General features: G+C 39.4%; 1 protein-coding gene across 2 annotated transcripts in view; it reads right to left on the bottom strand.

Moving 5' to 3' along the window:
- The window catches only part of COL14A1 (collagen type XIV alpha 1 chain), a 123,158-nt gene that overhangs the window by 78,571 nt on the left and 16,634 nt on the right, over positions 1 to 27,953 (bottom strand). For both annotated transcript variants that reach the window (XM_051610193.1, XM_051610194.1), the window contains exons 5-10: positions 11,340 to 11,495; positions 10,501 to 10,620; positions 9,006 to 9,170; positions 8,455 to 8,616; positions 5,331 to 5,482; positions 4,213 to 4,342 (exon numbers count right to left, since the gene is read on the bottom strand). In XM_051610193.1, coding sequence (XP_051466153.1) covers positions 4,213 to 4,342; positions 5,331 to 5,482; positions 8,455 to 8,616; positions 9,006 to 9,170; positions 10,501 to 10,620; positions 11,340 to 11,495 — 885 coding nt within the window. The remainder of the gene's footprint in view (positions 1 to 4,212; positions 4,343 to 5,330; positions 5,483 to 8,454; positions 8,617 to 9,005; positions 9,171 to 10,500; positions 10,621 to 11,339; positions 11,496 to 27,953) is intronic.

The raw sequence follows: 27,953 nt of genomic DNA, 5'->3' as shown, positions 1-27,953 counted from the left end.
GCTTGGCATATTTCTGAAGAATCTGATCTGCAAAAACAGATGCAGCAACCAATTCTAATTACAATGCTAATAACTCACAGAGCTAATCTCCTTGTCCAACCAAAAATTGCAGCCTGTCTAGCTGACATCTCCGAGGAATAGTACATCTATCATGTTCTGTTCCAACAAGCTCTAACAGAGCTCTTAACTTCCCATATGGAAAGATGCCAGCCTCGTCCTTTCTTGTTCATTGACGCTGTTCACTCAGTTTGTTGTTCAGGTCTGTAAACATGGACAAAACTTCAACTCAGGCCTCTCTCTAGGCTTCCACCTCCAGGTTTACTCATCTATCCTCACCTCCAAGCCCTTCACAGCCTACCTTCATGCTATCTAAATCCTTGTTGATGTGTTAACTTATATTCCCATGAATTCCCACACTCTAATTACAGGGAGAAACTACTCATAAACACTTTCAAATGTACTTCAGTCTCTGCCTTCAGACCTCTGATACCTACAGAAAAACATGACCTGTTGAGATATTCTGAAGGGACTTCCTACCAGATTGTCTCAGATTCTCCCAGGATCACTGAGAGAGTTATCCATTGCCTGTCTCTCACCTTATTTTTATTCTAAAAAATTACAAGAAAAGTATCCTCTAAGTCTAACTTATGACTGATATTTCAGCTGTCAACAGGAACCCCTAGATATTCTGGCAGTATAAATATTAACTAATGAAGATGTGACTGGAAATCAAACAAGTGGTGTCTTATACTGGAATTTTCAGCTGAAGACCTCAGAATCTCAGATATAGTAGATAAGGCTGATTTGCATCTTGGACAGTTACCAGGGTATCCTAATGATCTGGTGACATAGGAATAAATTAAATCTACTAAAAAGCAACTGAAACAAACTAAAGCAGGTAAAAATATATTTGCAGCAATTTAGAATATGAATGTATTTCACATTTATTTCAAGTTAGAAATAACTACTAAATCAGAAACCTAATTATCTCTATGCTATGCATATTGAATATGTCTATTCAGATTTCCTGTAAGCTATTTTCAATGTTCTATATGAACAAATGTGACTGGTGGCTATTTTAATCTGTCAGTATCTCACACAAAGGCAGGAATGTAAACTACAATTTTCCATAGTCGTCCATTAGGAAGGCAAAGCATACTTTGAAACTGCAGGTATTTTACCATGTGGACTGATTAATAATCTGGCACTTGCCAGATTATTACTTCCAACACAGTCCCGAAGACAGCTGTATAAAATGCTAGATGCGTGGCCTCAGGGTTTGATCTGATCAGACCTCAGAAAACCAGCAGGGCTGGGCTCCGTCAGAACTTGACTAGGTGACTTCAAAGGAATACCAGGTGTAATATGAAACAATCCTGTTGGCTTAGTATGTGATTCTGTTTTCTCTGCCTCAATAAATTAAACAGATCCTTACACTGCATTATGGGGTATAACATGGCTGGAGATTACATTTTGGGACACTGAGGCTAAAATAGAAATCTCAAATAATTTTACATGATCCTATTTTATTTTATTTTCAGATTCGGAAGATTAGTACTGACACAGAATCAAGAATCACTGAGGATGAAAGGCATCTCTTGAAATCATCTAGTCTACCTTCCCTACTCAGTCAGGGTCGGCTAAAGCAGATTGCTCCAAACTGTGTCCAGTTGGGATTCAAATATCTCCAGAGATGCAGAGTCCACATCCTCTCTGGACAATCTATTCCCAAGTTTGGTCACCATCACCATCTGTTCTGATTTAATCTCACTTTCTAATTTGAGCCCTGTGACTCTTGTCCTGTCAGTGGGCATTACTGAGAACAGTCTGGCTTCCTCTTCTTCATTCCCTCCTATCAGGGATTTTTACACATTGATGAGATCACCCTGAGCCTTCCCTCCTCCAGACTGAACAGCTATAGCTGTCTCAGCCTCTTCTCTTATGAAGGATGTTCCAAGTCCTTAATCATCTTTGTGGCCTTTCACTGGACTCATTCCAGTAAGTCCACATCTCTGTATTAGGGAGCCCAGCACTTGACCAAGCATCCAGGCATGGCCTCATTGGTGCTGAGCAGAAAGCAAGAATCACCTCAACCTGTTGGCAATCCTTTTCTAATGCAATCCAGGAGGCTCTTGTCCTTCTTTGTGACAAGAGCGTATTGCTGGTTCACAGTCAGCCTGTTCTTCAGCAAGACCCCAGGTACTTCCAGAGCTGCCTTCCAGATGGTCACCCCTCAGCATATAGAGTTATTATTATTATTCATTTATTATTATGCATATATATGTATACATATGTAGAGTTATTATTATGCCTAAAGTTATTTCTCCCCAGAAACTTGGCACTTCCCTTTGTTGAACTGTGTGAGCTCAAACATGCTTTCCCCTTCATACATTCATGCTGATTAATTACAATCACCTCTTTGACCTTCACGTATTTGGAAAAGGGTTTCAAGAATTAGTTGCTCCATCACCTTCCCAAGGATTGAGATGACAATGAACCAGCCTGTAGTTCCCCAGATCCTGATTCACAAAAGATTGACATTTGCTGTTCCCAGTGTTCAGGAATTTCTCCCAGTCACCGTGACTTATCAAGGATAAATGAGACTGTCCTCACAACAACATAAGCCAGTTCTCTCAGCACTCACAGGTGCAGCCAATCCTGTTCCACAGACCTCTGTGTGTCCAGTTGGCTTACACGCTCTCTTTGCTGTTACTCCTGAAATAAGGCAAAGTCTTCCCTTCTCCAGACTTTCCCACTGATCTCAGGAGCCTGGGATTTCTGAAGGCCATTTCAACTGGTAAAGTCAGAGTCAAATAAGTCATTGAGTACCTCAGTGTTTGTCTACTTCGTTTGTCACCAGGTCCCACTCTGGAGTGAGCTCATGTTTTCCTCAGTCTTCCTTTTACTAATCAAACACTTGTACAGTCCGTTCTTGTTGCTTTTCACATACCTTGCCAAATTCAGCTCCACATTGTCCTTGGCTTTCCTAAACTTACCTGTGCAAGATCAGACAGCAACTCTATATTTCTCCTGAGCCCTCTGCCTTTTCTTCCATCTCTTATACACTTCCTCTTTATGTCTGAGTTCTGTTAGGAATTCCTTGCTTATCCATGCTGGCCTGCTGTTGCCTTTGCTTCATTTTCTACTTGTCAGTATGGACCTTTCTTGAGCTTGTAGGATGTGATCTTTGAGTATCAAACTGTTCTTCTGGATCTCTTTTCTCTCAAGGGCGATATCCCCTGGGATTCTTCCAAGCATGTCTCTGAAGAGACTGAAGACTGCTATCCTGAAATCCAGAGTTATGGCCCTGCTTTTAGCACTCCTCCCTCCTCCTAGAATCCTGAATTCCAGCATCTCACGCTCACTGCAGCCAAGGATACATGTAACTTTAAAACTCCTCATCAGCTGTTGTTTTTTCTAAGTACCAGCTACAGCACGGTGCCTTCTCTTGCTGGAGCAAGCACTTGTGGCAGGAAGCTGTTGTCAAAGCACTGCAGAAATCTTCCAGATTGCTTGAGCCTTGCTGTGTTGTTCTTCCACCAGATATCAGCTGTTAATATCACATACTGAATTCCCTGCTCCTAGTTTGAACTATGAAGTTACTTTTTACTTCCATTCCTAATATCGATAATAGTTACTTAAAAGTAACTGTATTTTGTATACAAATGTATAAAATTTAATTATAAATAGGAGCACATTATCTCAGGTATTAGCAGTTTTCATTATAGAACCTGAAACTGTAAAGGTGTTTGTTCTAACAACACCAAAAGTCTCCATTTTTCAGACAGAAAATAACTGAATAATTGAGAAAGGAACTTACAGAAGTTACCTTGGAATCTTTGGCACTGGTGGGAATCAAGTGCAGGTATTTTTGCCCCCTCCCTTATTCCTCCACTCATTAGATCATCTTCAGCCACTAACCTAATTTATAAGGCTTGGCTCCACATCCAAATTTAGAGTTCAATACAATTGATTTCCAAGTTCAGCCCAGAGATACAACCTTTATCAGCATTTAAATATTCATAGAGCATTTGGACATAGGAAATTAGCCCAAATTTAATTCAAACAGAAATTAATGTAAGGTAAATGCATTAAAAGAAACTAAACTGAAGAAAATTCTCTTTGCAATTATTTTTCATAAAAATTAATGCTTACACAGTGTGATTAAATGCAGAGAGCCAAATCCTTAGGATACACGATAAGAATACTCACGTGTAGTTTCAGTTCCACGGAGGCCCTCACTAGCAGCATTTGAGTATATAGCAAACACAGCTATCTGGTATTCAGTTAAAGACATCAGGTTTTTCAGAACTGCTGTTGATAAGCTTCCATCTACCACAACCTGTTTAGAAGAAAATTCAACTTAACAGACATAATTCAAACTAACTGTATTACCATCTAATCAACCAACCAATCCCTCTTTCAGGAATTTTTACACTGTCATTGAAGAATCAATGTTCTGAAGTTCAACTCATAAATAAAATTTGCTTTGCTCCCTTTATTGTAGAGTGAGGTGTCTGAAAAAAGCAACCATATGCATAATCAAAATGTTTAGCTGATATAAGTAACCATTTAAAACAAAGGAATTCCTTAGATAAATGAAACTTATGGAATACAATTTAAGAGTGTATATTGGGTACTTCTTGAGTAATTAGTACATCATCATGAGTATTCTTTTAGTACTATATATGTACATACAGAGTACTTGAAATTGACATTACATGTCTATGCTAAAAAAGCTTCTACAAAATGATATAAAATATATCCTTAGTTAAATCCTTTTGCTCTTCTGCCCTTCCCTTCAGTTTTCTAAGTTGTCAGGTGAATCCAAAAGCTTGTTCTACTACATTCTTCCCCATCTCCAAAATGCCTAACTCCCCTCTCCACATTTCAGTGACCAGTTTCAGACAACTCAAAATACACACCCGTATTCTCTTCCTTTCATTAATTATTTTTTCTTGGAACTGAAAACCTGCCTTGCCTTCCCATCAGCTCCTACTTCTTCTTTTCTTGTAAACAGAATGGTGCAAGTGAGGTCTATAGAACTGGGTCAAGTAACCATATTTATAAGCAAAAATGCAGGCAGCTCACCCCACCCTCCAAAAGTGCTCACTGTTGTAGCACATTTACTTTAAATCACATGACAGAAAACAGCTTGGCTGCTACTTAAACTTCACCACTACCCCCTGTGATCATATCTCCTTTCTGCACTGGGCTTCAGAGCCCACACAGGGAATTTCAGGGCAGATTTAAATAAGATTATGGGTTTTCTGTCTGGTTAGCTCTTGCTGTTGTATTCAATTTTTCTGAGAAGTTTTCCCTCCTATTACCTCTTCTGGTTGTCCTCCTCGAGTGGGATAATACACAACCCTGTATTTTTCCACTTTGCCTGGAGCATGGGTCCAGCTAACCCGGAATCCTCTAGCTGTTACCTCAGATGTGACCAAATCCGAAGGTGTGCCAAGTGAGGCAGCAATTGTTCCTGGGTTAAAGACAACACAGATTTTTTTATTCCCCTCTGCAAAATAATTATTTGGTTTGCTGCATTTGCTGAAGCTCCAAATTATCGCTCCTCATCAGAAAATAATTGGCTACTGCACATTTATTTAGGCTATTTTAAATGGAAACAAAGAATGAATAATAAGAAAGAGAACTGCACTTGGGAGTTTTCACTGGGATTAAGCCTTCCTGGTCTTTCATAAACCTTTATATGAAAGAGACAAAAATACAAAACTAAGCCTTCCCTGTCCTCCTTCCCACCAGTCTTTCAAGCCCTTTCTTTCTGGGCTTTTCTTTCAGGCTGCTTTACTCCCAATCACAAAGGACATCCAAGTACATACACAGCTGTGACCTCCTGTGCTCCTCTGCAGGTTGGAAGCTGATATGCCACCTATCAGCAGATTGAAGAGATCATAGAATCATAGAATCCTAGGGGTTGGAAGGGACCTCGAAAGATCATCTAGTCCAACCCCCCTGCCAGAGCAGGGTCACCTAGAGTACATCACACAGGAAGGCATCCAGGCGGGTTTTGAATGTCTCCAGCGAAGGAGACTCCACAACCTCTCTGGGCAGCCTGTTCCAGTGCTCTGTCACTCTTACAGTAAAAAAATTTTTCCTGATATTCATCTTAAACCTCCTATGCTCCAACTTGTATCCATTACTCCTTGTCCTATCACTGGTCTTCACTGAAAAAAGCTTAACTCCATCGTCTTGACACTCACCCTTTACATATTTGTAAACATTGATGAGGTCCCCCCTCAGTCTCCTCTTCTCCAAACTAAAGAGACCCAGCTCCCTCAGCCTTTCCTCATAAGGGAGATGTTCAACTCCCTTAATCATCCTTGTGGCTCTGCGCTGGACTCTTTCAAGCACTTCCCTGTCCTTCTTGAACTGAGGGGCCCAGAACTGGACACAATATTCCAGATGTGGCCTCACCAATGCAGAATAGAGGGGGAGGAGAACCTCTCTTGACCTACTAACCACACCCTTTCTAATACACCCCAGGATGCCATTGGCCTTCTTAGCCACAAGGGCACACTGCTGACTCATGGTCATCCTCCTGTCTACCATGACCCCCAGGTCCCTTTCACCTACACTGCTCTCCAGCAGGTCAGCCCCCAACCTGTACTGGTACATGGTGTTTTTCTTCCCCAAATGCAAAACTCTACACTTGCTCTTGTTAAACTTCATCAGGTTTTTCCCCGCCCAAGTCTCCAGCCTGTCTAAGTCTCTCTGAATGGCAGCACAGCCCTCTGGTGTGTCAGCCACTCCTCCCAGCTTGGTGTCATCAGCAAACTTGCTGAGGGTACATTCTGTGCCCTCATCCAGGTCGTTGATGAAGATATTGAACAACACCGGTCCCAGTACCGACCCCTGAGGGACTCCACTAGTCACAGGCCTCCAACTAGATTCTGCCCCATTGACTACAACTCTCTGACTTCTTCCTTTCAACCAGTTCTTGATCCACCTCACTGCCTGATCATCAAACCCATACTTGATCAACTTATCTGCAAGGATGCTGTGGGAGACGGTGTCAAATGCTTTACTGAAATCAAGATAGACCACATCTACCGCTCTACCATCATCTATCCACCTAGTAATTTCCTCATAGAAGGCTATGAGGTTAGTCAAACATGACTTACCCTTGGTAAAACCATGTTGACTGCTCTTGATGACCCCCATCTCCTTGATATGTCTAGAGATAGTGCCAAGGACAAGTTGTTCCATCACCTTTCCAGGGATGGAGGTGAGGCTGACCGGTCTATAGTTACCCAGGTCCTCCTTCTTGCCCTTCTTGTAGACTGGAGTGACGTTTGCTATCCTCCAGTCCTCAGGCACCTCTCCAGTTACCCATGACTTACCGAAGATGATGGAGAGTGGACTAGCAATGACCTCCGCCAGCTCCCTCAGCACCCTTGGATGCATTTCATCCGGACCCATTGATTTATGGATGTCCAGATTATGAATGCAGTGAATGGTCACTTTCTATGGCAACCACCCCTTTCCACAAAGATGTCTCTATAGTTTTTTCCATTCTTTTTCCTCTCCGACTGCTTACTGCTTATTCCCAACTAACTGCTTACTCCCCCCACAAGACACAGCTAATGTTCTGCATTTCTTCCAGTTTCTAGGTGAATAGAAGAGGAAAAAAATGGAATAAAACCTTCCTGATACACATTTTCATTGCCTAGGTAGAAATATGTGTGAAGACAGTCTTCCTGATATACATAACAAGCTTATTGAAAAATCACTCAGCATTTCTGTGATACTACAGAATCACACACCAAGGAATACCAACTAAATCCACTGAAGCCTTTCAGAAAGAATTTCCTCAAGTCAGACTGTTTCTCTCACAAACTGGAACATTTGTTCATAGCAGAAAAGCTAAAAAAATATTGTAGTCAGAGAAGGCTTTCTTTATATATAAACAATTTACTTCACCATCATCTTTTCTTATGCTCTTAAATAAGAACAAAAGAAAAAATCCATCATCAGGAAGGGACAAAATAATCTTAAAAGTTGAAAATTTTGAAAACGTACAAGGTAATAAGAACAGTAAGTTAAGAAATTGAAATCTCAGCACAAATGTAACAATTCCATGAGAAGCTGTTAAACTAATTCATCCCCAAACCTGTGTATTATATAAAAAAAATTCCTTACCCACCGCTTGGATATAGTTACAGAAGAATGAATGTATATTTTTGTATTTTTGGTACTACCAAATACTGTAGTATTTACCAATATCAATGACAAAGAACAAAATAACAAAGATACCAAAGCAAAAATAAAGCACACCTAGGAAAATAACTTCCCTGACAGTGCACTTGCTTGTGAGCAAAAGAATACATAGCATGAGTCAAGTGCCAAAAGCCAGCTTAGGACTGCAGGTACTTAGAACAGGATTTGTAGCTCTAAGTTCACATTAACTTACATTAGACCTTGCTTCTCATTTACCTTTGATTTCTTTTTCCTGCTCCTCTACTCGTGAGCAGACTGTTCTGGTAAGACCTTCAACAATGGTATGCATGAAGTTGAAGTCAGCAACATTGTAGACATGTGTGCTGTCAGGTTCAGACGCAATCTCTTTGAGCTCATTTATATCTGCATTCTTTACACCTTTCATTGGAAAGAAAGAAAGAACAATATTGCAACAACAACAATATATTGTATGCACAGGGATTGATAAAAAAATTACCAACATCCAATTATTTCTTTTTATTTTAATGACCAACTAGAAGTTGCTCTGTTGTTAAGATGTTCTTTCAAGATGTTTATTTCTGCCAGGGTGACTGGCATATTTTCAGCTGTCTCCTGATAATGTAGCATCCATGTATACTGCTAAATTCAAGTTCTACCAGCAAAGAGTTGGAGAACATATTAAAGGCTTAACCCAATGACAATAGTTAACAGATACAGACAGAAAAGAACACTTCCTTACAGTGGAACAGACACAAACAGACCAGAATGTAACGAGACACAATATATGGATATGGCAGAATACACACCAATAGCAAACAGCTCTATGCCAGCATCCCGTAGGTTTTTAGCAGGAGGGATAACATCATCTTGAGATTTCCCATCAGTGATCAGTATACCAATTTTAGATACTCCAGGTCTTGCACCTGCCTCAGGCCTAAAGCTGTTTTCCAAAATATAAGTTAAGGCCAGACCTAAAAAAGGAAACATTTTACAAGACTTTAAAAGGGAAGAACATCCATTCATTTTGCTAATATCAAAATGTTTGTCTTTCCACTCAATTTAAAAATCCTGAGAAACCTTTCAATGAAGAGTAGGTATAAAAGAAGAGCTTATTTGATGGCAGATTAAATTCCAGCAAGCAACCTAAACTATTGAGAAGGTGACACTAATCTTTAGCAGCCTTTTGGTCAATCAATGTATTTTGAATTTATCATGGAAACCTAAACTTATCTTCCTGTGAATGTATCTTTTTTTTCTTACTCCACAAATCTTGTATAGGAAGTCCCTTCTCCTTCTACCTACATCACTTACATGAAAATACAAACTCTGGATAGCTTAGTAAATCCCCATACTACACACAATCTTAGTTTAATTTGTTTGTTCTTTCCAAGCTGAAGGAAATCTTAGGGATAATCTGATTTTAATCCTGCTAATTATTTAAAGGGAAAGAAGAATGATGTCTCAGGACAAGCTTCCATGTAGCAATGAAATTCCATCTGAATACTCTCTGAAGTATCCCACAGCACAGGTTTATAACTCACTACCTTCTAACATCCGTATTAAATAATTATGATAACTTACTACTTGCTATCTCACAATAATCTCATTTCTAGAATCATACTAGTCTTCTTCTGTCCCTAGTTCCACTGCAGTCACTCCTCCTACCAAATAAAGGCTGTCACAGAAAGTAAGACTCACATTCTCTCTCCACATCCCTCCCCCCCACCAAAAAGAGAAAAAAAAGACAGTAGCAATTTACTTAAAGCCATGTCTGGGTCAATATTGCTAACTGCTGCTTTGATGATGCTGGAGTTGTATTCAGAGACACTGCTTTTCCCAGGTTGATAGGTATCCCCCATTCATCCACCACAAAGTGTCTTCTGGGGCTTCAGCGCTCTAACTACTAAAAAGTCAATGGAAATCTAAAAGCCCCAGGTGATCATTTGAAAAGTCACTATTGCCAACTGTCAGATACTAAAATAACATTCTTTCCTTCCCCAGAATAAAGCTCTGTGCATTAACATTATGAATGGATTTTGCATTTTCTTCCTAGCAGGTAAAAGATTTTACTTCCAGCACAGAGTGTTCAAGTAGCCTGAGCTGTACGAGACTCTGCCCCGATCAGAAAGATTCCCAGTGAAGCCAACGAGACAACCACAGCAGAAGAGACTCCACTGACATTGGATAAAGCCACGAGCAATCTGCAAAAACCCTATCCTTTTCACCCTTCATAACAAGCACTACAGCTTCTTAGTCTGTAAGCAGAACACGTCTTGCCAAAAGCTAAAGCAGGCACTGTACCTGTTAAGGTGTTCCCTCCCTTATACGGCAGGTTACGGACTGCATCCAAAACGGCGTCTTTGGTGCCGTAGGCGTTCAAGTGCCACTCGATCCGGGGATCGCCGCTGTACTGCGCCAGACCTAAGAAACCAGGCATTAAGGCAACCTATCAGACATGAAAGGTGAGGGGCTTTTTCAAGCATCTATACTTCAAGCACTTGGTTACCAACAGCTGACCAGAGTACACTTTCCACCATATGGTAGCTTTACTACCATACTAGAAAAATCGCATTGCTTGATGTCAAAACTTAGTATGAAGTTGTTCTTAGTGGCAACTCCCCAATTTATTCGCAAAGCCTTTCTTTCAAATGCTAAGGGAAGAAAATAAGGAGTACACAACTTTTTCAGAGTTTAGTAGGATTCCAATACATTTGGTTTTGAAGTAGAACAGTTTTATTTAACATACTTTTGAACAGAATATATGTAGGAGAACAGAAATATAACGTTTAAGCCAGTTTAAACCTAGAGAAAAGCCATCCATTGGTACATTCTTCCTTTGAAAATTAACCTGCAAGGGTTTGATCTAACATTGGCTGAAGTCAGTATGACTGTGTCCACTTTTTTTGTTTCCCCTCTACTGACACTGTACTAGAGTTTACTTGAGCCAAGTATCACAGTAAACTGTGAGGAATTAATACTACAAGCATTCAAGTAGCAGCATTAATCTTATGACAGAAGTGTTAGTTTCAGGTGAGGATGAATCTTGGACAAATAAGTAGCATTAAGCTGTTAACTGTCCTGAGATAGTGACATTTTTATATTGTTACAGAAATATTAAGAAAAAACCCACAGCATCTTACCTACTCTTGTTTTCTCAGATCCCACATTGAAAGCAGAAACCAGATTTTCCAGGAACAATCTAACAAGTCTGAAATTGAATCTGCCAATACTCCAAGAACCATCTACCAGTATCACAATATCTGCAATTGCTGGAGTTTTACAGGTAAACAGGCTTCCTGCAAATTATTCAAATGAAAAATATATTGTTAATTCAACAATAAACTGTAACACAATAAATGCATACCTTCCTCCTCCTCCTAAGCTTAATACTTAAAGCTTTTTTCCCTGGGTGAAGTGAGAAGTAAGTAAAATCACTAAACACATTTGTTCAACATTAAGTAATAGAACAATTTGGCCATAATCTACTTCAGTGTTTTCATTAAGCTGTTCAAAATTACCATTGGGAGACCCATGAAAAAGAAATACTGCTTCTAAAACTACAGTATCTAAGAAAGAAGCTGCCACATAACCCAACCAAACCAGAAGTTTTCCCAAGGATACACATACGCAGTTCATGACAATTAACCTCAGGTGCAAACAGTGCCGAGAGAGCTACCTAGACATGCAGACATCCAAAAGAGTTATCAAGACCCCTTTTACAGCCAACATAGAAAACCAGGTGTTTCTCTACATCTCTACAACTCTGTAGGAAAACTTCTTTAGCTGCCATGATATACTTCTGAAGTTAGAAGTGAATCCCCCTTGGGAGTCTAGAGTAAATCTGAAGGTCAGTTGCATAAGCTGTAATAAACCTAAGTTGGAGGCACTCCATACAGCAAAGGTAAAATGCAAAGACCTCAGATTCAAACTCACAATCTCTATGAGAATCAGCAGCACATGAAGATTTAGCCTTACAGATATATGGAAAAGTACACAAAAATAAAATATCATTTTAAAAGCAAAAGAAAAGATCTAATGAGAAATAGCAGAGATGCATATTAATCATCTCTAAGGTTTAACTAACCAATGGGGAAATCAGAGGAAATGGGAGCAGAGATTAGACACAAGTTGCAAGATAAGCCAACAGGAAAGTCTTTAGGGATCCAGATTCTTGACAAATTGAGAAGCCTAAGCAGACGTGTCATATTCAGTTAGAGGAAATGACAGGAAGGGAAGAGAAATGAAGTTTCCATAACCTCAGAGAGAGGTTTCCACATTCCACAGAGGTGGCTGCATGACTGTAAAAGTAAGGTTGCTAAAATACTGGATTCATATTGTAGAGAGGGAAAATGAATGAGTGATGTTATACAGATATACCAAACAGAAGTTTATGTTTGAAATACAAAAATAGCAAACTCCCCACCAGATTGACTAATGAATAAGGATGAAAGTAGGAAAGTCAAAGTGAAGCATGGTAGTAGAAATGCAACAAAAACCATTTAGAGATGAAAATCATGTCCCTGAACACAGTAAGAAGCCTGCAGATTAGTAAACTGCAGCCCAACTTTTATCATCATTTTATTCAGAACCCACTACGTATGTTAGTTGACAAAGAAAACAACTAAGGTGGTACTAAAAGGAATCACTATGTACGTTAGAAATAAACTGATCTTGAGCAGAGATGCTCAGTGAATAAAATAAATAATACAGTGAGAAATAATCAAAAATATGCTTGCATTAGCTCACAAATAGCTCTCCTGTTACAGAGAGGGAAAAAACAACACTATTAGCAACTTAAACCTTTAACACAATATTACTGACAATCTTTTCATTAAAGACAAAATAATAGTCTCACAGGCTACAACAATCTGATGTGCAATAATTAAAGATTTAGATTCATACTGTGTGTAAATCCACTGAGCAAGAAACCCAATTCACAGAGTTACAGTTAATGTCTTAAACGTGCACTAAAAATGTTTTTAGAAGACTAGAGAACATCTCCTACGTGCAGCTAGCAGTGCAGAGCAAGTTCTAAGCACATGACAAAAATTCCACTTACAAAGATGCCAAAACAAATATTTTATTTTAGCTTTTACAGTACAAGACAATGCTATTTGAATTGGCAACACATTTTAATGTATAAACACTGGGGAACATTTAGTAAGCATCAGAAAAATGATCTTGAATTGGAAGATTAATCCAAAAGAGGTCCAAATCTTTCTGTCACTGAAGTCAACAGGAAAACTTCCTTTGATTTCAGCAAGACTGGAATCTGTTTTGTGATTTCATAGGAACTTACTGGTCATGGCAAAATTAATGTTTTAAATATCTTTGCCAAATAAACTTCCTGTTAATTAGTCTTCATTACTTGCAGGATTTGTCTTCCATTAATATGCAGTTCAATTGTGCCATTCTCACACTGCTCATAATTAGCTCCTTAAACTTCAAAAGAACTGTTGGCAGAGTACATTCAACTCGACACCAGTAAGAATGATAGAATTGGACCCCTGATTCACATCCAAGCAGCTGTACTAAAGCACAGATGTACCTTTTGGTTTGAATCCAGCAGTTTAATTATTTAGCCCAATGAGGATAACAGGATTTGTGTGGCTGGTTTTCCCTTCTCTACTTCGCAAATCTTATGCTTACTATGAAACCCAGTTAATACCCCAGGTCTTACTCATATCAAGCTTTGCCTATTAGGCTTCTTCAAGCCTGTAGTGATGGTTTTGTGAATAAAACCTTTTATTGGTTATAGCAAATCCATTCAGTGAAGCAAAACCCAAAGAATAAAGAAAACAATAACGACATTCCTTTCAATATTTTATTTCCACATCATCAGATCAGTGCATAGTACAATCCAACTATTTTTTTGTTAAGAAAGCATGTGTGGTTTGATCCAAGATTGTACTGCAATGTCACAGAATGTGAAAATTTGATTCATTCTTCGTAGATAGGAGATAGTTGTTGAATCTTTTCTGCATAAAACATTTAGGTTTTGTTACTTCTGTACACCCACTATTTGCTTATGTTTTCTCCTTGTTGTACTTAATAGAATTGTAGAAAGTTCCCTAAAATGGAATAAACAACAGTGAGATATTAAACAGAATAACATGCTGTATAGAAATCTTTAAAACCTGATAGGAATACAAACACTATATCATCTTAGTTTATAAGGTTAGACTAAAAGACACAGCCTGTAGCAAATGATTTATGCACCCCACAGAGATTAGCCAGTTTCCACTACCACTTCTAGCAAATGCCTTTTTCAGTAATCTTTCCATACATGGTCATGAATTCCTATAAGGTTTGAGGATAATCCTGAACATTTCAAGTACTAAACATAACTTTAATAGGCAATTTTCTCAAATATATTTCTTGAAGAGGGATCACAGCATATAATTCCATATTGAAAAAGCTCCCAACACTCAGTGCTTTATCCCACCACAAGTTTCAACAGTGTGATCAGGTTGCACATATTTCCCTTTTACTTGGTTATCATGAAAACTGTAGTGAGAGAGAAGATGCCCCTTCCCTCTGAATTATACTATACTCACCAGTATCAAGAGCAGAACAGCAGGAAGAAGACCAGTTACCCAACTTCATATAATGTTTCCTAATGTTATATAGATTGCATTATTCTACTTCAAGTGCTGCATTCCACAACAAACAATAGCAGTGCCTGTGATTTTTAGGTCAGAGCAAATTACAGAATTGTCAACATCCTCAAGTCAGAAAATGAGCTTACATGTTTTACACCAGCAACTGTCTCCAGTGTATCCACCTCCAGTGGGTGGAGGAGTTTGATGGGGAGAAAGTAAAAAATTAATGGACTTTCTATAAAAATTTTACTATCTCCTTAGCTTTATTTGGCAGAAAATTTGCACAAAACCTGCTTCAGTATTGCCAACACTCCTATCCTATCATCATCACAAATTTTGGTTCTTTTGTTGCTGGGAAATCTTTCAAAGAACAACCAGCATTAAAGGAATTTTGTATCCACCAAAGTCACCAGCCTTTGATCCCTCAAGGGATCCCTCAAGACATTAAAGGTGATGCATTTGCTTGCAATTCCAATGTGCAAGTGCCATGGCACCATCAAGACCCATGTCAGAGTTTGGCTGAGAGTGGAGCTAATGATGGCAATGCTAAAAAAAAGAACTAGCTAGAACTTTTTTGGACAGAGGGAGAGTTACTGGAGCCTGCAAAATGTGACCGTTGAGATGTCCTATTGAATGGAATGGAGTGTAGAGTAAGGACTGGGAAGGGCTCTGGCAGCACAGGGGATGCTCAGAACAAAGCAGGGTCTTCAAGCTTCTACAAACTCTGACCACCTCTCCAAGGCCACATTTTCAACCTGCTGTTATTCTTTCACACATACATCCAGTAAGCAAGTAAAAAACAGTTTTTAACCCAAAAAACTGCAAGCCTTTACTCAGACACAAACACAAAACTAATGTTTTTTAGACCAGACTAGCAGCTCTCTTAGAAAATTCTTTGAAAGGCAAAGGGAGAAGCAGTAAACACAGGCACTGCCACACGGGAGGACTCAATGCCTCAGAAGAACCAGTTAAATCTGCATGCAGTTATGATACATTTTGCAGAAACACATTTGATATTTTGTCTCCCCTTGGTATGGAGCTCTGTTCTCATTTTCAAGAGCCAAAACACACACTTCTTCTGCTAAAAGAACTTAAGACTATAATTCTTTCTGAGTCTGCAGCATGTAGTTTCCTTTCTTACTGTCACAGTGGAAAAGTCGAATAATATATGTGGAAGGAGAGGAAGAAAGTTCAAGTAGAGGCCACTAATAATACAGCATGAATGGAAGACTCATTCGCAGGGCAACAAAGCACAAAAGGCAAGAAGTTTGATAACAGAAGTGAAAAACACCTTACAAACAAAGCATGAATGACAGAGAAAAGTCAGCCCTGCCCAGTGATTGACATCACCACAGCCTAGCAGAAGTGTCACTGAGGACAAGGGCAATATACACCTACATCAGCAAAACACCATTTCTTTTTAAAAAGGGGTTAAAAAAACACAGGGACATGAGGCAGAGTTCAGCTCCGAGATTCAGCAACTCACTAGTCCACACTTTGACAATGATCTTCTTGCACTGTGCTGGTGATATCATCATTGCACTTAGACCTCAGTTTAACACATCCCATATGTCAGGCTATGGACCAGACAAATGCATACAACATAACTGCTTTTCTTTGAACTAGATCCAACCATAGCTTGAATTTGAAGGACTCAATACTGGAACATCATTAGGTTGAAAGAGCAGCCCAGCTAGAAGTTTGTCCCTGCTCACTGAAAAAAAACCAACAACAAAAAAACAAAACACAAAATAAAATAAAGCAGCCAGCCCTTTCCCATGCATCTTGTTCTGTCCCAGGAAATTCATATAGTCTAACTGGCAGGCCCACAAATTTGTTATTTGGAGGAGTTGGAATATTAAGATTTATTGATTCTGTTGTGTCTAAACTTAACACATTTGACTGTGGATACTGTAGTTCAATAATTTTGCTTCTTTCAAAAAGTACATAGCAATACATAAATGTTATTATTTAAAGGACACCTTTGGAATTTAAAGCCACAAAAGTAATTAAAGCAGTAGCTTATAAAACACATTGATTGCCTACATGCGCTAGTCATAATTCTCCAGTGTGAGAGAAGGAAGTGTGCAGCCTTTTTCTGTGCACCTTTCCATACATACTCAGTGATAGTTGTACTTAGCAGTAAGCAATCACTAGCTTAGAAAAACTTTTACAGCTCTCTTCCTACATTTTAACTATTTAATTTATTTGAGAGACAGAATAAATATAAAAGGTAGCTATGAAAGTAAGTGCTGATGTTTCCTGGCAGGCCACTGCTGATTGATAGCACTGAAGCACCTGATGTTAGCAGCAGCTTCTCAAAGAGCTGCACTAAATTCTCTTGGTCTGTGTACCTAGACAGAAAAAAAATGCTTTAAAATCCCCCTGCATTTAAACTGAGAGTTCAAAACATTTATTTTCATTTATCTTCCAATAGGCAACACATCAACACAGAACAAAGCACACTGCTGAAATCTTTCCTGAAATTCAGACCAGATACTGTGTCCATTTAGCCATAATTGACTATGGTTCATAACCCTCCTGTAAAGTACATGAAACCTAAGAAACTCTCCTGCAGATTTCAGTGATAATTATCTGCTTCTCTTTGCTCGCAGTTCTGCATCTGAGTGCTCTAATGCTTTAGATGAAACAGCTGTCTCAAAGTCTAAATGACTTTTCAAGGTGGAGAACTGTAATTTTTTATTAATATGGTCATATTTATCCACCATTCTTACGTAAAAATATGCCAGGATTTAAGAGAGTTACTTTTCCCTTTGCTTTAGTAAAGTACAAAATCCCCAAGACAGTTTTCTCTGGCTACCTAGAAGGTTGTTAATCAGGGGCTGCAGACAAAACTGGCACTCAGAAATCTTCAGCATTTATTAAGCTCTATGTATAAATCCTTCTAAACTATGACAAAGAGCTGCTCTGTGCCTGAGCTTGTAACTAACTTAAAGCTTTAACACAACAGCTAAAGTAAGAGAAAGGAGCCTGCCTGAGAGAACCAGCTGCACATCTATGAAAGCCACGAACACAGAAATAATGAAAAAGTAGTTGAAGCAAACTGCTACATCACTGTCACATTACAGCCCAGCATTATAGATCCAGGTACATATGATGCTGTGTCCAGAAAAAGAAGTCTGTCCTGTACAGTTACATGGCAGAAGACTTTCAAATTTAAGTCCCTATTTTGTATTCAAGCATTTCTTAAAATGATATTATCATAATGTAACCAATGTATATTCTTGTGTAAATAACGTGTGGTGTTCTTCAGAAGCATCACTAATTTTGGATGTTGTGTGTCAATCCACAAAAGCTTGGAAGGAAATTTGTGCCTTCTCAAATGCAACAATCCATCCATTGTCCAGTTGGCAGAGATGCCTGAGTGAATACCCTCTTCTGAAAAATCTCTGACTCTTAGAATAACAGGGTAGTGGAGAGGGGAAGAAGACCTCTTGAGACTGTCCAGTCAAACTGCCTTGCCCAAAGCAGGGGCAACAACAGCAGATTGCTGCAGACCATGTCCAGTCACACATGCAGATAATGCCCACAGCTTAAGTAACCTGCTCCAGTGTTTGGCCATCTCACAGTAAAAAAAGTGCTTTCCTTGCTTAAATGGAATTTACAGTTATCTTAGTTTGTGGCCACTTGGCTTTTGACTAGACATCACTGAGGAGACTTTGGATCTGCTTTCTTTACTCCTTCCAATGTGTATTTTTACATGTTGGAAAGATATCCCTTGAACCTGCTGTCCTCCAGGCTGAACAGTCCAGCTGTCCCAGCCCCTCCTCTTAGGAAAGATGTTCCAAGATCTTAATCATCTTCATGGCCCTTCACTGGACTCACTCCAGTAAGTTCACATCTTTCCTCACTGGATAGCCAGCCCAGCACTGGACACAGAACTCCACATGTAGGCTTTTCAGGGCTGAGCAGAGGGAATCATCACCTCCCTTAACTTGCAGACAACTTTCTTCCGAATGCAGCCAACAAGGCTGTTGGCCTTTGCTGCACGTGTGCGTTGATGGCTTACGATCAACTTGTTGCCCATCAAGACCCCCCACAGCCTTTTCTGCAAAGTTGCTTTCCAGCCAGTCCATTGCCAGCATGTTCTGGTGCCTGAGGTTATTCCTCCTCAGAGGCAGGACATTGTACTTCCCTTTGCTGAAGAGCATAAGGTCCCATTTCTCCAGCCTGCTGAGGACACTCTGAATGGCAGCACAGCCCACTGGTGTATCAGCCATTCCTCCAGTTTTGTATCATCTGCAAACTTGCTGAGGGTACACTCCCATCATACCAGTCCCCCCATGATTTTAGGTTCTCATCTCCCTCCCAAATAATTCCTATTTTAAAGCTCTTCTCAGCGGGCTGACCAGCCTGTTCAGAAACAGGGTTTTGCCCCACTTAGTCAGATGGATCACAACTTTTCCAAGCAGCTATTCAGCCTCAAAGAGGGTGCCACTGTCATAGAAACCTAAACCCTGTAACTGATAGCAGCTACAGAACTAATTTTTGACCTGTAGGATCTGCCCAGCCCTCCTCAAGCCCTTTTCCCTCATAAGTGGGTGCAAAAAGGCCACCTGAACTCATATGCCCTTGACCATTGCCTCCAGAGCCATGTAGTTGAGAGAGTTCCACCCAATGCAAAGAGACTCTGGCAACAGGACTTGTGCAATTAGTTTCTATATATTTAATTCCTGATCTCTTAAAATGAAAACCTGCCCTCTCCCTGGAAGTGATCAAGGCCAGGTTGGATAGGGCTCTGAGCAACCTTGTCTAGTGGGAGGTGTCCCTGCTCATGGCAGGGGGGTTGGAACTAGATGATCTTTAAGGTCCCTTCCAATCCAAACCATTCTATGATTCAATGTGCTCGTAACGAAAAGTAGACAAATATCAAAACAAAGAAAGTCTTCCCTGGAGGATTTGATTATGTATGTCTCAATGAGTATTTAAAAGAAACATCCCAAAAATCTGTGCCACCGTACTGCATTGAAGTACTGGCTAAGCAGCAATAAACACACCACAGATCTCTTTTCCTAAGTGAGCATTTAAGATAAGGTTTGATTTTGTTTTTTCTCTAGGTCACAGACTTTCAAATTCCTCTTATCCACTGAAGTAATTACACCTGACCATAAACAAATCACTAAATAGCCATGTTGCGTATTTTTCCAGTCAGGCAGATCACCCTGATGTCTTCAAGCCTGCTATGCCTCTTTCTGTAAATTTCTTCCATTCACTTACTATTTTTTTTATCTTGTACTTACAGTCCCATCCAGACAGATAAAAAATACATACAGGCACATCAGTTATGTGACATCTTATATGGTAGATAAAGAAATTTTTAAATTACAGGACTAATAATAAATCTCAAAATACTTTACTGAATATTTTCTTTCATTCAATGCCATTTACAGCTACTTTTCTTTATAGTGTTTCAAAGCATTTAAAACAGAATGACAAGTTTTATCTCCAAATCCAGCTGCATTTTTTAAAAATAAAACCAAAAATCTTTCCTTAGCCTGAAGACAGGAATTTTCTTAACAATTTTGCTTTACAGATGAAGGCAATTTTTTATCTTTAATTTGCTCACATATGAGAAAAACACTAATCTGATTCTTTGGAAAAGGTCTGCACAGGAATTAATAGGACTCAAAAATTATATTGCATATTATATTTTTTAAAACATCTTCCAGAAACAATGGCAAATTCTAAATCTGTAAGAGTGAGTTTAAAAGGAAAAGACAATTATTTTAATTAATCTAGACAAATTACTAGTTGTTATCCAAAGTATACAACTGCTATGGGAACTTTCAAAACCAAAAGAGATGCCTACCACAAGTACCTGTGTTTGGGTTTAGTTTGACCAGTAGCTACTTAGCAATTTACAATAGCCATAACCAAACAGAAATTGCTGGCCCTTAACTAAAACCATGTACTTCAAAATATACATATATAGTTAAACTACCCTGATGCCTGAAAAGCAGGGTCAGGGAAACAATAGAAAAATATATTAAAACAGTCCTATGGAGCTCAACAGAGAATCTTTCTCATTAAAAAAAAAAAAAAAAAAGTTCCATATTCAATAATTTTTCAGTAGCTCCGGTTCATTTTTTCCCAATAAATAATTGTTGCATAATCACATTATATTGGATGAGTTTTAGGGTCTCCCTCCCACCACTTGATTAATAAAGTACGAACAGTTGCAAGCTGGCAAAGGACCTATGATTTTGTTGATACACAATACAAGCTTCTTCTTGTCATTTTCTTTTTTTAAGGTATAGGTAAACAGAACTGTCCCAATAAAGTAATAAAAGTATCTCAATCAACTTCTAACAGATACATAATTATTCCTTGCAACTGATCCTTTATTACTAGTTCTTAGAGAACAAAAAAACCACTAAAGATTATGAAGCTCTTAAGGCAGAAATATCTGCCACAGCTTGACACTACCTCCTTGCCTCCTAGGGAGCTAAATTCAGATATTGAATTTGAAAAGTCTTGAGGGCAGGGAGAGGAAAGATGAGATAGGAGTGGTATTTCATAGGTCACAGCATATTTAGTCTTTTGAAGAGCTACCATCCCTGTACCCACAATTTACAGTCTTATTTTATTGTGAAAGATCAGTGCAAAAGACCAGAAATTCTACCACACATTTCTAACCACATAAACAGACCAAAAGCAGAGTACCAGAATGCCATGACTCCACTCACCAGGGAATAATGAATCAAACAAACACTTCATGCACATGAAACCCAGAAGTCAGATGAGGAAACAGGACTCCCTCATTGTATGCAGATATACTAGTACAATCAGTACATCTAACCAGACAGGCAACACTTTTGAGGTGGAACACATGGACCATTTATGCAAGTAAATTGTGTTTTAGTTACTAACTAGCAGCTTTTTGACCAAGGGACATCACTCAGTTGTAACACTGAGGCTTATTCAGCACATGGGGCACCAGGTAAAGGGCACTGACCATGAGACAACTGAGAATCAGTGTGTCCTGCATCAAGAGGTCCAGAAAGAACATGAAGATTGTGCAACAAGGGTGGAAATGACCCTGAAATCCTCTATCCTCTGTACAAGCTTGATGACAACAGTGTTAGCATCAGCTGAATGAGACACTGTGAAACGAGACTCCTCTCTCAAAATACAAGGAACAGCCTGGAAAGGGAACTCGCACAGCAGACAACTGAAAAGTGAAAGATTTGGCACCTTCTAGTTGCATTCAAGACAAGGCCATGTCAGGGTTCACAGTTCCTGAAAAGAGGTACCAAAACATGAACTTTTATCTCCCATGTTGCTGTCCAGAGCACAAAGCAAGGCAGCTTGATCATCAGGGTATTCAATAAGACTAGAGTGCAAACCCACAACAGCTAACTCTGCTGATGAATGCACCAGTCCTTTATGACCACAGCTTTCTCACATGAGGGTCTTGGTCTCGCACTTCAGTGTTTATTAACAGATCTGTCTGTTACCACCTCACCAAAGATTTTTTTGGTTCTCCCTTCAAGGTTGCTACACAAATTTTGAAAACTGCCCTTAGTTTCAACTTGTAACTATGTAGCTTCAGTTTCAAAGACTAGATAGTGCCTCTGTCAAAGACAATCATCACTCATAATATACGAGGTATTTACCTGGATTACACAGTCATAAACAATCCTACAGACTGACTATTAGAATTTATGCTTCCAGATGAAGGACTCTTTAAAAATGTCTTATTCAGATGATTTCAACACACTTGCAAGTAAACTAATGGCTATTTAGTTTGGCCAGATGTTGCCAGATGTAAATGTTGCAATTTCTAAATGTAGCTTGGTTTTCTCCACAGCAACTACCAAAATTATGGCAAAGGAAGAGCACTTAAGAATTCTGTCCCTTCTGTCAATGCTGATACTCCCTATCAGGTTTTCTAGTTGGAGGCAAGAAGCATGAGTCAGCTGAAGGATTCTGGCCAGGTCCATCAAAGTATTGCAGTTGCAAAAGGAAATCCAAGTTGCAATTAGTAGTCAAAGGACACAAAAACTTAGCTATGTCTTTCAGAGAAATTCACATGATAAACTCCTGGAATAAGCATTGTTCATACAGAACACTGAGCTAAACTTTCTGGACAGTAATGGGGAGCTTACCCAAGAGTTTCCTTCCAACAGAGTTCTCCTGGAAGTCCTCCAGTGACTAACAAGGAATTTCTAATGTACAAAGCTCTGCATGGTGATTCACAGGTATATAGACTAGCTTGGAAACTTAATGGATGCCTCTCATCAAAATCTGCCTTCTGAGAAGCACAGAAACTGACACAGCTTGGATGGTGTATCCTTAATTCATATGTCAAAGAAAGCAATGGTATATTTTGGCAAGTCTACTTCATCTCCTGTTTTTAAACAGATATTTGCATCATCCGAGTTGAGAAAAAAAGAGTCCACAGGAAGTCACAAAGAAAAAGAATGCAAAGCCACCACACATAGCACAAGTTAAAAAATAAGTCACTATAAAAAAATAAAAACAAAAATAATAGGCTCCACCAACCTAGCATGGGTGAGGGCTGCTGATACCCCTGCTGGGCAGGTTCTAAGTGGAGTCCAGAGCAGAGATTTTTTGACATCAGGACACTGATCTGACCAGCAGTGAAGCCACTGACACAACAGACTAGCTGCAAGCATTTGAGAATCCTATTAGCAAACATCAGATGGTCACATGCTTCTTTGACTAGTGAAAGCTCAGGTAGGGTGATGCATCATGGATCCTCTGCTTGGACAAAGGTGAGGCAGAACAAAGCCAAGTGTGTTCAAAGCCAAAGTGACCAAGTTTGAAACCAAAACAGGTTTAACAAATTATTCCCAGGCAAAACAGCTTCAGAGTGGTCAGAAGACTATGGTGAGCAGAGCATAACTCTAAACGCTTGCCAAAGCTTTGTGGTGGTCCAACTGTTCTCAGAATGTTGCAGTATGGTCCAAGTATTCCCCAGTCTTCCCAAGAGGGGTATGGGGATCTGAGTCCACCCTCTTAAAGAAGCATGGACAGTAGATTAATTTTTCTGTTTGTATTACCTTTTATTGATTAGCAAATACTAGAACACGCAGGTACACACCACACAGACAAGAGTTATCCACAATCAGGTCAAAGGACTGCATGTCACTGCATGCCACACACTACTGAAAAGCAAGTTTTCGTAAAGACTACTAAAACCTTTGTCTGAATGGTAAGCACAGAACTTAAAAGCGAACTGAAAAAACCAAACAGTTCTGAAGCAACCTAACAGCCTACATAGATTACATGTTCCCAGCTGTGAGGCAGTGAAACAACGAGTATCTGTTTCATACATGACAAGGTAACGCATCCACACAACCCCTACAGATGCTGCAAAGATGAAATATTCAAGACTCAGTACAATGTATATACGACTTTTAGGGAAATGAGAACAGCAGCCTATCATTTAGACAAAAGCAAACATCAGCTGTAAACTTCACTATACCTTTTCATGCAAACTGTAATATACACAGGTCCAAAAACGAACCCTACCACACTGAAGCACTCCACAATGTTTAAACAACTTATTGTATCTCCAAAGTCAGAAATGCTTCTGTCCCTATTCTGCAGGATCTAAGAAACTGATGCTAAAGAATAATGGCCAGAGTCCTCCTACACTTCGTAATCGAGAATAAGGGAGAAGTCCTTGAGCTAGCTAGTTCTAAGTTGATGCATGCACTAGGGAGTGTGCTGTACAGGACAATATGGCTGCACTGCCACCAGTTTTGCAGTAAACTTGATTGCATCTAGTTCAAGCAACCCTTTGATATCATCTTGCACTGCAACAAAAAAACAAAACAAACAAAAACCCAAAAACAAACAAACAAAGTCAAGCAGAAACTTTAATTAGAAAACATCCAAGGTGATCAGCAATTTCCAGTCATGGAATTATCAAAAGTCTCCCTGGTGACCTTGTGCTTTACAATGTAAGTCCAGCATAACACCAGAAATTAAATATTAATTACAGGGATTTCTTCCTGCTAGTACCTTCCAAGATCTGGAACATATTTTTATAACTTGCACCTTCTTCACAACATGGTCTGTTCATGGTTCAGACTGCTGTGGGTTACTGCTTAGGGGGTAATGAGACTTAGAGGATACAGGAAGGAGTATGTGGGGTAAACTGAGAACTGTATGAGATTGAATACAATATGTTTAGGGGGGGAATCAAAGGCAACAAAAATGAGGGATCAAGGTATTTGGAAAGGAACAAGCATGGGGGGAAAAAAAAAAGTATGAAGGAATAAAAGGGGCAAGTTCCACCTACACAGGTGGCTGACTAATATTTGTTTGGCCAAGACCTGTACTTGATCACACCAGACCTACTGGGACTACACGTTCAGCCTTGCTGTTTGGCTCTGAAGGCATGGAACTGAGGCAACCCTGCATGCCATGCTTCTACTGGGCTACAGGATTCAGTGATCCCAACACAAGAGAAAAAAGAAATCATGCTGACAGTGGAAGAGTTAAGTACTTTCCAGTAAACTATGCTTTTATACTCAGATTGCAGAGGCAGGTTAATGTGCAAGGGCTAAGGAGATAAGGACTGTTCAGGAAGAACAGAATGGGGGGGGGGAAATGCCCACACAGCACAGTTACTATTTCTTTCTTCTGCCTGCTCATATCACAATATAAGAGCTAAAGAACCCTACAGAAAGCTCAGGGAAACACTGTTAGCAAGGTCAATTCTAGGTTGTGTAAAGACATAGTTAATGAGTTCCATAGCCTAGGAATTCAGAAAGCAATAATATAAAAAGAAAAATTTAATGACTAAAACTGACATTTGCAGTTACATTTGCCAGGATGAAGTGAGTAAAATTGTGAAACACAGCCAATGGAGCAGAAGGTCAGAAGGTATTAATTCCTGTGGCTTTGTCAAATACCTCATAGCATTCATTTCACAGTCTAGTAATACTTACTGAAGCATCTGACATAACTAAACAAATTAGTTAATAAATTAGATGATTATAGAATCATAGAATTGTCAAGATCATCAAGTCCAACCATCCACCCTACAACCCCTAAACACTAAACCATCTTATGAAACAATAATTATGCTCTTCTACTATTATCTTAATATACCTCTCTGTGAACTTTTTTCCTACTCTGCTTAAATAGTGCCATTCAACAGCTACACACTGAATCACAGAATGGTTTGGGTTGGAAGGGACCTTAAAGATGATCTAGTTCCAACCCCCTGCTGTGAGCAAGGACACCTCCTACTAGACCAGATTGCTCAGGGCCCCACCCAGCCTGGCCTTGAACACTTCCAGGGTTGGGGCACCCCAGCTTCTCTGGGCAACCTGTTCCAGTGTCTCAGCACTCTAAATAATTTCTTCCTCATGTTTAACCTAAATCACCCCTCTCTGTTTGAAACTGTTGCCCCTTGTACTATTGCTACCTGGCCTTGTAAAAAGTCTCTCCCCAGTGCTTATTTGCATCAAAGGTGATAGAAGTATTGGAAGAAGAAAGCAAATCAGTGTATTTTGCAAATTTACTGCACCTCTCGTTTCTATCGCTATCAGAAGACTGACATGACCCCACTGCAAGAGCTTTTATAATAGAAACCTCAGATCTGTGTACCGTGTCATTTTGAGGAATTATATGCCTTTTGCATTATATGATAGTGTGCATAGCACTAAAAGAAAAATATGAAAAAAGAATTCAGAAACATTTACTTTGAAAGACTGTAGCAAGAATGTAAATAATAGTATTGCTAATAATGTAAAATCAATGTAAAAATGGGAAAACCAAAGAAATAAACTACTCGCTGCAATATAGCACAACTTTGGATATGTATGCACAGCTCTTGCAGGCAGCTGAAAACTCCACCTATGTTCCAGACATGGACCAGGAAGCTAAAAGTTATGTTCACATGAAAAACTACAGAAGATCCAGCACCAAAGAGACATCATTTCTGCATGATTCAGAGCATGGGCAGAACACACCTGCAGGCATACTTATTCCTATGAATACTTAGCAGGTAATTATCACATGCCACATTGCTCTTTCCTGGAGTTTTTATGACACTAAACCCTGAAAGTGCTAAAAACTTGAAATTTAGTACAATATAACCAAAATCTCTTCTCTGTGCAGCACTGATTAGTGAAGAAAACAGAGGAGAGTAGGATCAGAATGTGTCAGAGGGAATCCTGAATAAGCAGCTGTTCTCTATAACTTGTATTTATAGACATTTGTGATAATAATAATAAAAAATAATATCACTAATAATGTTAAATTCACTAAGGGTCACTAGTGAAAGTCACTAATAATATTAAATTATTTCAAGGGAAATATTTGTTTATCCTTACAGGCCATTTCTACCACCTCCTGTAAATTTTGTATATTTAAATTATTATAAAAATGCAGAAATACTGATCAAGACACATGAAGTCACTATTCAACGTCAGCTCACAGTGCATTACCTGCATACAGATAATAAAACCTGGCATCTGCACCTTTCTATCATACTTTGTGGCAGAAGAGATAAGGCATTACACAGCTCATTAAACAGAGCTCTTGCACTTTCTTCCTGTCTCTCAGGCTCACTATGATTTCTATATTCTTTTTCACTCACCCAGTGTCCAATTCTTCCATTCCCAGGTTGTCCTTTCTATACCCAGGACCCAACAGATGAGCTGTACATTTTCTATCCTGAACTTCTACCTGCTTCTCTCAGTGTTCCACAATGAGATATTGTCAGTCCAGGGGATCTTACCCCTGTACTCAGCACTGATGAGGCTGCACCTCAAGAACTATGTTCAGTTCTGGGACCCTCACTACAGAAAGGATATTGAGCTACTACAGGGTGGCCAAAGAAGGGCAACAAATATATGAAGGGTTTGTACCATATGTCTGAGGGACCTGGGGGTGTTTAGCCTAGAGAAAAGGAGGTTGAGGGGAGACCTTATTGCTCTCTACAACTACCTTAAAGGAGGCTGTAAAGAGGTGGGGATCGGTCTGTTCAATGAAGTTACAAGCAATAGGACAAGAGGAAATGGCCTCAAGTTGCACCAGGGAATGTTTAGGTTTAATGTTAGGAAGAATTTCTTCACCAAAAGTGTTATCAGGCACTGGAACAGGCTGCCCAGGGCAGCGGTGGAGTCACCATCCCTGGAGATATTT

The sequence above is a fragment of the Apus apus genome, chromosome 2 (assembly GCF_020740795.1).
Source record: "Apus apus isolate bApuApu2 chromosome 2, bApuApu2.pri.cur, whole genome shotgun sequence".
Lineage (NCBI taxonomy): Eukaryota > Metazoa > Chordata > Aves > Apodiformes > Apodidae > Apus > Apus apus.
Note: the sequence above shows the minus strand (reverse complement) of the source record. Positions and strands in the feature narration are given on the sequence as shown.